The sequence below is a fragment of the Narcine bancroftii genome, chromosome 5 (assembly GCF_036971445.1).
Source record: "Narcine bancroftii isolate sNarBan1 chromosome 5, sNarBan1.hap1, whole genome shotgun sequence".
NCBI lineage: Eukaryota > Metazoa > Chordata > Chondrichthyes > Torpediniformes > Narcinidae > Narcine > Narcine bancroftii.
The window spans coordinates 200,001,938-200,014,469 of NC_091473.1; the positions used below are offsets into that span (position 1 = coordinate 200,001,938).

Below are 12,532 nucleotides of genomic sequence, written 5' to 3' on the forward strand. Positions count from 1 at the left end.
CACTGGGGCTCACCCAACTTTTATACAGTTGATTTCAGTATAGGAATACCCTCCCCCTTACATTCTTCTGCCTCCTGCTGGAGAGGTTTGGCATTAGGCAATCCTTCCTGCCTACGTGCAATTTCAGTATACTTGGAGGACCAGGGGGTATCCTGTCGGTGTCCCTTCATGTTATTGTCCTTATTCACACCTTCCTGATTCTCGGGGCTACAGTCTCTTGGTATGCAGAGTTGGCTCATCCTGTCTAGGGTTGGCTAATTTAATATGTATAAATCTGTAAGGTTAGCTAATTAGATATGTAGGGTACTACATGCCAATTTTCTGTCTTTTGTAATTTTCTTCTAATGTCTGGGGCTGAATTGGTAACAAAACCTGTTAGTACCAATTGTTCCCCTGCTGGGGATTCTATGTCGAGAATACTTCTGTCCAGGGCTAGGAGACCCTTATCTGATCCAGACTACCTCAACTTCCTACATTCTATTGTTCCTTACCACTCCTTATCTTAGTCTTATGGTGGCTCTTGTCACAAAGAGTAGAAGATTCTTATGTTAATCGTGCTGACTCTGCTTTCCTGCATCCTAATCCCCAAGCTCATCCTGTTTGTACTGGTTACAGCCATTAACTGATGTATGAATTTTAGTTTCCTTCATGTTCATAATTTTCGATCAGTTTTCCCATCTCTCACAATACCAACCTCAATCCACCACAACACAATGTCAATACCAACCTCAATCCAGCTCAATACAATGTCAATACCAACCTTGATACACCTCAATACCATATAAATACCAACCTCAATCCACCTTAACGTCATATTAATACCAACCTCAAACCACCTCAATACCATATAAATACCAACCTCAATCCACCTTAACGTCATATTAATACCAACCTCAAACCACCTCAATACCATGTCAATACCAACTTCAATCCACCTCTACACCATGTCAATACCAACCTCAATCCAACTCAACACCATGTCAATACCAACCTCAAACCACCTCAATACTAACCTCAATCCACCTCAATATCAACCTCAATCCTCCTCAAAACCAACCTCAATCCACCTCAACACCAAGTCAATACCAACCTCAACACCGTCAAAACGAGTTTCAAAAGACTTCGAGGGACTGAAGAGTGAGATAGAGAGAGGGGGGGTGGAGAGAGCGAGCACTGGGGTCTTGAGTTGAGGCAAGACAACACATTATCTTGCAAAATGCAGCCATGCATCCTTTTCTCGCTGGCATTTGTGCTGGTGATAGTCCTGTTGGCAGGAGGCTCAGAAGCTGGGAGGAATAAGAAAGAGAAAGGCAAGAAATCCAACTCAGCCTGCAAGGAATGGGAGTGGGGAGTGTGTGAGCCAGCCTCAGGTGATTGCGATATTGGGCACCACGAAGGAACCTACAAGGAAAACGAGGAAACGAAAATCGTGAAGTGCAAGGTGGTATGTAACTGGAAGAAGCAATTTGGAAGTGACTGCAAGCACAAGTTTGGAAATTGGGGCGAATGTGACTCTGAGACTGGGATTAAGACTGGTAATGGCACCCTAAAAAAGGCTCTGTTCAATGTGAAGTGTGAGCAGTCGGTGAAGTCGAAGGCAAAAGGAAAGAAAGGAATATGAAGAATTTCCAAGATATTTCATCATATAACCCACCTTCTGTTGTCCTGAGCTTCAGCACAATCTGTACAGCCTCCCTTCACCAAAATACCTTTTTACCAAGCTGTAAAATACAATGTGTTCACAAGCACTACTCAGGAGACAAAGTCTTGGAGAACAAGTTCGATTTTATTTCGGGTCTGCAGAGCCGGGTGTCTCTTAGTCCCAAGACACACCGGAGGTCCAGATCATCACTCTTTTGTACAGACCCGCACTCAACATCACCACACCTCCGTTTAGTCTTTTCCAATTGGAATTTCAATACCTTACAACCTTCCCCTTTTCCCTCTCATCCCTGCAGATACCACAGTCCCTCCCTCATCATACATCGCATGTTATGTTAATTAGGCAGTCTCATCATGAGGGGCATCTAAGTTAATATTCATGTCTTCATTAAGCAAGCGCAATGGTTACTGTGGGGTACCCTAGGTCACCGTGCCAGTCTGAACCAGACTCCTTTATCCTTGAGGCTTCTGATAAGAAAGTGGCCCACTAGTTTGTACTGCATATTCTCAAGCTCTAATCTACATATTTTTCATTACATCACCTTTCACAGAATGTGGCTAGTTTAATCATCTTCAGCCATTTTTCACAAAGCTTTGTTGTAATCCCTAATTTGTAGAATTTAATTTCAAGGAACAGCCTTTTTGAATGGTTGTTCTTTTTTAGTCATCGCTTATAAACTTGAGACGTTGGCCTGTGTACAGTTTATTTTTGCAACAATTTCGTTTCCAAACAGAATGCCTTGGAAATCTTTAGCATTGTAGAAGTTATAACTGTGTATCAATTGTCCTTTTAAATCTCATTCAAAATGATTTTTAGCGTCTTGGTATTCTTCATAGAAGTTTAGGGCATTCATTTTCCCAGTCTGTTTCACCTGCACATCGGAATGCATTCAGTATTTGTTTTGTAAAAAATAAGTTGTAATCGTTCCTTTTCAGTGTGGACTACAGATAAATATTAAAGCAGTGGGTGATGCAATCAGAAGTGGCAATTTTGCTCTACTGGTAATGGATGTTATTGACATATTTAAGACATTTAACAAACCCACACAACTAAAACAGATTTTTTTCAAAGCTGTGAATTGAAGATTTGGAAGGCATAAAGTTCTTCATTAACAATAATACATTTCCTGTCATAAATATTTCCCATTCACTGAACATCTTTTTTTAACAAATGCCATGTCAAAACCAACCTCAATCCACCTCAACACCATGTCAATAAAAACATCAATCCACCTCAATAACATATAAATACCAACTTCAATCTCCCTCAATTCCATATCAATACCAACCACAATCCACCTCAACACCATGTCAATATTGTGAGAAACAGAAGTACCTTCACAGAATTTGCTCAAGACAAAAATTGAGAACAAAGAACATTTATTATACAACAATGCAAAGTTGGGTGCTTCCCCTTACCCTGGGAATATGCACACACACTGGGGCTCACCCAACTTTTATGGAGTTTTATATTTCAGTATAGAAATACCCTCCCCCTTACATTCTTCTACCTCCTGGATGAGTTTGGCATTAGGCAATCCTGTCTGCCTTCCTGCTGTTTCTGTGAACTTGGAGGACCAGGGGGTATCCTGTCAGTGTCCCATTGTGAGAGATGGGAAAACTGATCTAAAATTATGAACATGAAGGAAACTAAAATTCATACATCAGTTAATGGCTGTAACCAGTACAAACAGGATGAGCTTGGGGATTAGGATGCAGGAAAGCAGAGTCAGCACGATTAACATAAGAATCTTCTACTCTTTGTGACAAGAGCCACCATAAGACTAAGATAAGGAGTGGTAAGGAACAATAGAATGTAGGAAGTTGAGGTAGTCTGGATCAGATAAGGGTCTCCTAGCCCTGGACAGAAGTACCAAGTCCTACATATCTAATTAGCTAACCTTACACAGATTTATACATATGAAATTAGCCAACCCTAGACAGGATGAGCCAACTCTGCATATCAAGAGACTGTAGCCCCGAGAATCAGGAAGGTGTGAATAAGGACAATAACATGAAGGGACACCGACAGGATACCCCCTGGTCCTCCAAGTACACCGAAATTTCACGTAGGCAGACAGGATTGCCTAATGCCAAACCTCTCCAGCAGGAGGCAGAAGAATGTAAGTGGGAGGGTATTCCTATACTGAAATCAACTGTATAAAAGTTGGGTGAGCCTCAGTATATATGTGTATTCCCAGGGTAAGGGGAAGCACCCAACTTTGCATTGTTGTTAAAATAAATGTTCTTTGTTCTCAATTTTTGTCTCGAGCAGTTTCTTTAAAGATACTTCTATTTCTAACAAATGGGGGCTCGTCCGGGAAACACTCCCTCCACTGACAGAGTACCCTGACGACGAGAGTAGGTGCACCCCGGCTGATTCAGCTGGACTCACGGACGACGGGTGGCTGGTCAGTGGAAGAAGCGAGTGATATCCGAGAAGAGGCATTGAGAACAAACGACGGAAGGAAGCCGGATTGAGGTTGGTTTTGACATGGCATTTGTTAAAAAAAGATGTTCAGTGAATGGGAAATATTTATGACAGGAAATATATTATTGTTAATGAAGAACTTTATGCCTTCCAAATCTTCAATTCACAGCTTTGAAAAAAATCTGTTTTAGTTGTGTGGGTTTGTTGTGTGGGTTAGTTGCTACTGGAACCCGGTAAGAAGAATTTTACTTGCCTTTCAGCATGGGAAATATGGGTAGCAAGGAAGAGAGTCCTGGTTCAGGATGTGAGGATCAGATAACTACATACAGCCCGCCCGGGTTGATGTTATCTGAGTGGGGCACGGGAAGGACCCGTGGAAAGGACAAACTGACCATGGTCAGGTATTGTTGTAGGGACTGGGTTAAATACCCGATAAAAGGGAGCTCCGTGTACTGGCCAAAACTCGGATCCGAGATGACTGGATGTGTCAAGCATTGAACATCTGGCTCTATCAAAACCAGAGAGATAACCTAGAGAGCAGAGAATATGCAGCCTGCTGGCTGAGGGGATCGTTTGATCAATTGGTTTTGAAAGAAAAAGAGTACAAGGACAAGAGAGAGGAGGAACATTTTGCCCTGAACCACAAGGGTGGGATGTGTTACATTCCCTCCCTCCACCTTATGTTCCTCCTATGCCGGCTCCTATCTTTCCTCCCCCTCCTATGCCCTACCCTTCTGCACCTTCCCCTCCTCCCCCACAGCTAGAGAAGAGAGAAGAGAATAGGAGTGGTATGATGACTTGCTCACAAAGCACTCGATTACCACCCCTGTTGACAGGATAGAGAGGTAACTTTAATTCAGAACAGCGCGAGACTCTTCAGGAAGAAAGGGCAGAACCCTTTGATTCATTTCCCAGGGAGCAAGAACCCAGACCTAATAAGCTAGAAACCAACTGGATGAGACCACTGCGGGAAGTTCCCATGGGAGAGGGTCTCGGTTTCGTAAATGCGCCCCTGACCAGTACTGAAGTGCGTAACTTTAAGAAAGAACTGACCTCCCTGATAGAAGATCCCCAGGGATGTGCCGAACAGTTAGACCAATTTTTGGAACCAAATATATATACAATATGGGGGTCTCAACATAGAATCCCCAGCAGGGGAACAATTGGTACTAACTGGTTTTGTTACCAACTCAGCCCCAGACATTAGAAGAAAATTACAAAAGACAGAAAATTGGCATGAGCAGGGAATAACTCAGCTTCTACAGATCGCACAAAAAGCATTTGTCCAGACATCTGAGGATAAGCAGAAAGCAAAGGCTAACATTTTGATGCAAGCAGTTAAAGGAATAGTAGATGAGTAACATGAAAAAAGGCAGGGACTGTGTGCCAGCTCCTGCATGTTGGGAGAAGTGCCGGGAGTGGGAGAGTAGAGACCAGAGATAATTTCATAAATCATGATTTCCCACTTCAGTCACTGACAAATATTGATTAAAATTCATGCTAAAATTTAAATGTCATAAATGATCATTTATGAATACTGTAGAATGAGCGAATTTAACTACCAGTTAATTCCAATTTATGAAATAAATTGTATTCAAATGTGATTTTGCACAGGGAGTACCTGAGAGTTGAGTGATGTTATAACATTTGCAGGGAGAAATGTTTGCGCAAATAGGGTGAGTTCTATACATCTTAACTTTAAGTGTATGTGAGATAAAGAAAGGATCTGATGTGTAAAGTGGCTGGATCAGCCAGTTGAAGGGGGAGTGTGCATGTCCCTTTAAGTGCACTGTGGCACTTGAAATTGAGGCTTCAGGCTCTTGTCTTGCAGTTAGAGGTATGGAGCCCTATCAACAGATTTAGTACATTTCTTCTACACATTCAGCAGTCAAGGTCCGTGAGTTTAAAGATCACCCACCTCTGGAGAATAAAGATACCTCTGGTGATTCCCATAAGTGTAATCATTCATTTCTCTGGTGCATTTACCTCCGGATTGAAATTAATGCCTCAGCACAATTTCTCTGTATTGCCGCTGTAATTTAATTCATGATAACTTTCCCCCCCCCATTCATCAGGTTTATATTTAAATCTGGTAGTGCGGAAGTTACATTGTAAATAATCACGGAGGTAAACCCTGCGCAACTGGATTCAGCTTAATGGAGAAATAAACCTGCGAACTGGTCTATGGTGCTGTGTGAGTACTGCAATAGGTGGAATATGATTTAAATTGGTGGCATAGTTCAGAACAATTGGGTGCATAAGAATAATAATATCATTAAGAACTCACAGATCTTGTACCAGATGCTATTCAGTACACCTTGACTTCTTCTTTGGCTTGGCTTCGCGGACGAAGATTTATTGAGGGGGTAAAAAAGTCCACGTCAGCTGCAGGCTCGTTTGTGGCTGACCAGTCCGATGCGGGACAGGCAGACACGATTGCAGCGGTTGCAAGGGAAAATTGGTTGGTTGGGGTTGGGTGTTGGGTTTTTCCTCCTTTGCCTTTTGTCAGTGAGGTGGGCTCTGCGGTCTTCTTCAAAGGAGGCTGCTGCCCGCCAAACTGTGAGGCGCCAAGATGCACGGTTTGAGGCGTTATCAGCCCACTGGCGGTGGTCAATGTGGCAGGCACCAAGAGATTTCTTTAGGCAGTCCTTGTACCTTTTCTTTGGTGCACCTCTGTCACGGTGGCCAGTGGAGAGCTCGCCATATAATACGATCTTGGGAAGGCGATGGTCCTCCATTCTGGAGACGTGACCCATCCAGCACAGCTGGATCTTCAGCAGCGTGGACTCGATGCTGTCGACCTCTGCCATCTCGAGTACCTCGACGTTAGGGGTGTGAGCGCTCCAATGGATGTTGAGGATGGAGCGGAGACAACGCTGGTGGAAGCGTTCTAGGAGCCGTAGGTGGTGCCGGTAGAGGACCCATGATTCGGAGCCGAACAGGAGTGTGGGTATGACAACGGCTCTGTATACGCTTATCTTTGTGAGGTTTTTCAGTTGGTTGTTTTTCCAGACTCTTTTGTGTAGTCTTCCAAAGGCGCTATTTGCCTTGGCGAGTCTGTTGTCTATCTCATTGTCGATCCTTGCATCTGATGAAATGGTGCAGCCGAGATAGGTAAACTGGTTGACCGTTTTGAGTTTTGTGTGCCCGATGGAGATGTGGGGGGGCTGGTAGTCATGGTGGGGAGCTGGCTGATGGAGGACCTCAGTTTTCTTCAGGCTGACTTCCAGGCCAAACATTTTGGCAGTTTCCGCAAAGCAGGACGTCAAGCGCTGAAGAGCTGGCTCTGAATGGGCAACTAAAGCGGCATCATCTGCAAAGAGTAGTTCACGGACAAGTTTCTCTTGTGTCTTGGTGTGAGCTTGCAGGCGCCTCAGATTGAAGAGACTGCCATCCGTGCGGTACCGGATGTAAACAGCGTCTTCATTGTTGGGGTCTTTCTTGGCTTGGTTCAGCATCATGCTGAAGAAGATTGAAAAGAGGGTTGGTGCCAGAACACAGCCTTGCTTCACGCCATTGTTAATGGAGAAGGGTTCAGAGAGCTCATTGCTGTATCTGACCCGACCTTGTTGGTTTTCGTGCAGTTGGATAATCATGTTGAGGAACTTTGGGGGACATCCGATGCGCTCTAGTATTTGCCAAAGCCCTTTCCTGCTCACGGTGTCGAAGGCTTTGGTGAGGTCAACAAAGGTGATGTAGAGTCCTTTGTTTTGTTCTCTGCACTTTTCTTGGAGCTGTCTGAGGGCAAAGACCATGTCAGTGGTTCCTCTGTTTGCGCGAAAGCCGCACTGTGATTCTGGGAGAATATTCTCAGCGACACTAGGTATTATTCTATTTAGTAGAATCCTAGCGAAGATTTTGCCTGCAATGGAGAGCAACTTAAGGACTGGAGAAATTGGCATGTTAGAATGAGATTGGCATGGCACCAATATTTCTTGATTCAATAATGACTCCACAAGCTCCAGGATTCATGCAGCAGAACTTTTAAGTGGAATATAATAGAAACTAGCCTGTACTTAAATGATTGTGTGTGCAATCTTCATAAGAACATCTTTTCACTTTTTTTGGTGCCTGTTTTACAGACTGTTTTAAATAAGGCCAGCTCCTGTGAGCTGTGGCACAAGGCATTTTACTTAAGGCAGAACTAAAGGTTGAATATGTTTCAAGTTCTCTTGCAGGGGCTCTTGTGCTGCAATGTCTGTTATGTACTCACTCTAACAAATTGGAGGGTTGTGCCCCATACAGACAAGCAGCTCCAACTGCATTTTAATAAGGTCTAACATATTCAAAACCCATGGAAATATGGTTTGTGTTTCATTTTACAATTTTTACACTAACACTAAGGAAAGTCAGATTGTTATTCATTTTATTAAAATCTAGTGATTGGTTATATGTAAAAGCATGGCAAGAGGATCAACTAAAACCTGCCTGGGATGGTCCCTACTGTGTACTTTTAATTACAGACACCGCAGTACTGTTAGAAATTAAAGTACCTTTAAAGTAATTGCTCGAGACAAAAATTGAGAACAAAGAACATTTATTACTACAACAATGCAAAGTTGGGTGCTTCCCCTTACCCTGGGAATACACACACATACTGGGGCTCACCCAACTTTTATACAGTTGATTTCAGTATCAGAGTGCCCTCCCCCTTACATTCTTCTGCCCCCTGGATGGGTTTGGCATAGGCAATCCTTCCTGCCTACGTGCAGTTTCAGTACACTTGGAGGACCAGGGGGTATCCTGTGGGTGCCCCATCATGTCATTGTCCTTATTCACACCTTCCTGATTCTCTGGGCTACAGTCTCTTGATATGCAGAGTTGACTCATTCTATCTAGGGTTGGCTAATTTCATATGTATAAATCTGTGTATGGTTAGCTAATTAGAAATGTATGACTTGGTACTTCTGTCCAGGGCTAGGAGACCCTTATCTGATCCAGACTACCTCAACTTCCTACATTCTATTGTACCTTACCATTCCTTATCTTAGTCCTATGGTCTTGTCACAAAGGATAGATGATTCTTATGTTAATCGTGCTGACTCTGCTTTCCTGCATCCTAAGCCCCAAGCTTATCCTGTTTGAACTGGTTTCAGCCATTTTACTGATGAACTTTAGTTTCTTCCATGTTCATAATTTTAGGTCAATTTTCCCATCTCTCACAATCCTCACTTTTCTTTTAGATCAGTAATACTGATCTTTCACCATGATCAGTGTTACTGATCTTTGGTTACTAGTGTCAGTGTGACTGATCCCCCCCCCCCCCCCCCTTCCTCACTTTTCTTTTAGATCAGTAACACTGATCTTTCAAGTGTAAGGTGTAGTTTTACCCAGCTGGTCAATAACCGAATTGTAATGTCTGTGTAAAGTCTTTAGGTAGGGGAGCACCATGAAGGTCAGGGGAGTGAGTCCAGCTGCTTATTAGGGTTTGGAGTATCAGGCTCCAGTTCTCAGTAAAGAGTCTAGTCCATCCCATACGTTGAAATATTGAAGCAGTGTCTTTGAAGCACACGACCTTTGTAAGTGTTGTCCCGACGAAGTCTGTGAGAGGCGCTGCCTTCAGCAGCGAACAAGTAGCAGTCTCTGAGAAGCGCTGCCTTCAGCAGCGAACGAGTAGCAGTCTATGAGAAGCGCTGCCTTCAGCAGCGAACGAGTAGCAGTCTATGAGAAGCGCTGCCTTCAGCAGCGAACGAGTAGCAGTCTATGAGAAGCGCTGCCTTCAGCAGCGAACGAGTAGCAGTCTATGAGGAGCGCTGCCTTCAGCAGCGAACGAGTAGCAGTAGTCAGGCGGTTCCGTTTGATTGTGGCTCGTATCTGATGTCCTCTTCAGCCCCGAACCCTAGGGCCACCGATCTCCGAAGGCTGTTTGGAGCCTGATATTAAAGTGTCAAGCAGCTCACGTTGTTGGAAACTGGTGCTCCCCTTCACGGGGTGATGAAAAGAGACCAAGCTGGGGGGGGGATTGTTTCTTGTGATTTAACTGTGTGTTGCAGCTTGTCTGCTAACATTAGCATATGTATCATTGAACTTGTGAGTTGCAGCCTGTCTGTGTACATTAGCATATGTATTAACTCTCTCTCTCTCTGTTACATGTACAATCCTGACTACCATTCTGTCTGTCTTTGTCCCACCATGTCCTTTGTGCTATCGCTTCAAAACTCCTGTCTTTAATACCTGTGTAGGCTAAGATACAAATTAGATGTACTCCACTAAAGCTGTTCAGTTCCCCTGGTCCGTATTGGAATCCCTTGTTAACCCATATCCCACTATGACTATACATTAAATCTATGCCCTGTCTACATTCTAAAGGAGCACAATTGTAACCTCTGCTGCCCCTATTCCAGGGGGACTTAAAACATTAACGAACAATATTCCAAAAAATGAGTAAAACAACAATGAAAGTAAAACCCATTGAAAGCAGCAATAAAATATAACAATAACTGAATAAACAACAATAAATGTAAAGCTCATTGAAAACAGCAATAAAATACAATAACTGAATAAACCACAATAAATGTAAAGCTCATTGAAAACAGCAATAAAATACACAAAACTGAATAAACCATTAAAAAACGAATAAAATTGTAACATTATGGCACTTTGTCATTAATTCTTTGAATGTGGGTCCAGCCTTTCTCTCTTGTTCTTACTGCGGTGTCTGTAATTAAAAGTACACAGAAGGGACCATCCCAGGCAGGTTTTAGTTGATCCTCTTGCCATGCTTTTACATATAACCAATCACTAGATTTTAATAAAATGAATAACAATCTGACTTTCCTTTGTGTTAGTGTAAAAATTGTAAAATGAAACACAAACCATATTTGCATGGGTTTTGAATATGTTAGACCTTATTAAAATGCAGTTGGAGCTGCTTGTCTGTATGGGGCACAACCCTCCAATTTGTTAGAGTGAGTACATAACAGACATTGCAGCACAAGAGCCCCTGCAAGAGAACTTGAAACATATTCAACCTTTAGTTCTGCCTTAAGTAAAATGCCTTGTGCCACAGCTCACAGGAGCTGGCCTTATTTAAAACAGTCTGTAAAACAGGCACCAAAAAAAAGTTAAAAGATGTTCTTATGAAGATTGCACACACAATAATTTAAGTACAGGCTAGTTTCTATTATATTCCACTTAAAAGTTCTGCTGCATGAATCCTGGAGCTTGTGGAGTCATTATTGAATCAAGAAATATTGGTACCATGCCAATCTCATTCTAACATGCCAATTTCTCCAGTCCTTAAGTAAAGATGTACTGAATAGCATCTGGTACAAGATCTGTGAGTTCTTAATGATATTATTATTCTTATGCACCCAATTGTTCTGAACAATGCCACCAATTTAAATCATATTCCACCTATTGCAGTACTCACACACCACCATAGACCAGTTCGCAGGTTTATTTCTCCATTAAGCTGAATCCAGTTGCGCAGGATTTACCTCCGTGCTTATTTACAATGTAACTTCCGCACTACTGGATTTAAATATAAACCTGATGAATGGGGGAAAGTTATCATGAATTAAATAACAGCGGCAATACAGAGAAATTGTGCTGAGGCATTAATTTCACTCCGGAGGAAAATGCACCAGAGAAATGAATGATTAAACTTATAGGAATCCCCATAGGAATCCCCAGAGGTATCTTTATTCTCCAGAGGTGGGTGATCTTTAAACTCACGGACCTTGACTGCTGAATGTGTAGAAGAAATGTATTAAATGTGTTGATAGGGCTCCATACCTCTAACTGCAAGACAAGAGCCTGAAGCCTCAATTTCAAGTGCCACAGTGCACTTAAAGGGACATGCACACTCCCCCTTCAACTGGCTGATCCAGCCACTTTACACATCAGATCCTTTCTTTATCTCACATACACTTAAAGTTAAGATGTATAGAACTCACCCTATTGGCGCAAACATTTCTCCCTGTAAATGTTATAACATCACTCAACTCTCAGGTACTCCCTGTGCAAAATCACATTTGAATACAATTTATTTCATAAATTGGAATTAACTGGTAGTTAAATTCGCTAATTCTACAGTATTGAAAAATGATCCTTTATGACATTTAAATTTTAGCATGAATTTTAATCAATATTGGTCAGTGACTGAAGTGGGAAGTCGTGATTTATGAAATTATCTCTGGTCTCTACTCTCCCACCCCTGCACTTCTCCCAACATTCAGGAGCTGGCACACAGTCCCTGCCTTTTCCATGTTACTCATCTACTATTACTTTAACTGCTTGCATCAAAATGTTAGCCTTTGCTTTCTGCTTATCCTCAGATGTCTGGACAAATGCTTTTTGTGTGATCTGTAGAAGCTGGGTTATTCCCTGCTCATGCCAATTTTCTGTCTTTTGTAATTTTCTCTTAATGTCTGGGGCTGAGTTGGTAACAAAACCTGTTAGTACCAATTGTTCCCCTGCTGGGGATTCTATGTCGAG

At 42.5% G+C, this 12,532-nt stretch overlaps 1 protein-coding gene across 1 annotated transcript in view; it reads right to left on the reverse strand.

Moving 5' to 3' along the window:
* The window catches only part of LOC138765457 (zinc finger protein 850-like), a 68,320-nt gene that overhangs the window by 41,525 nt on the left and 14,263 nt on the right, over window positions 1–12,532 (reverse strand). Inside the window, exon 4 of the mRNA XM_069942497.1 lies at window positions 1,091–1,329. Within this exon, the coding sequence (XP_069798598.1) occupies window positions 1,091–1,329 (239 nt within the window). The remainder of the gene's footprint in view (window positions 1–1,090; window positions 1,330–12,532) is intronic.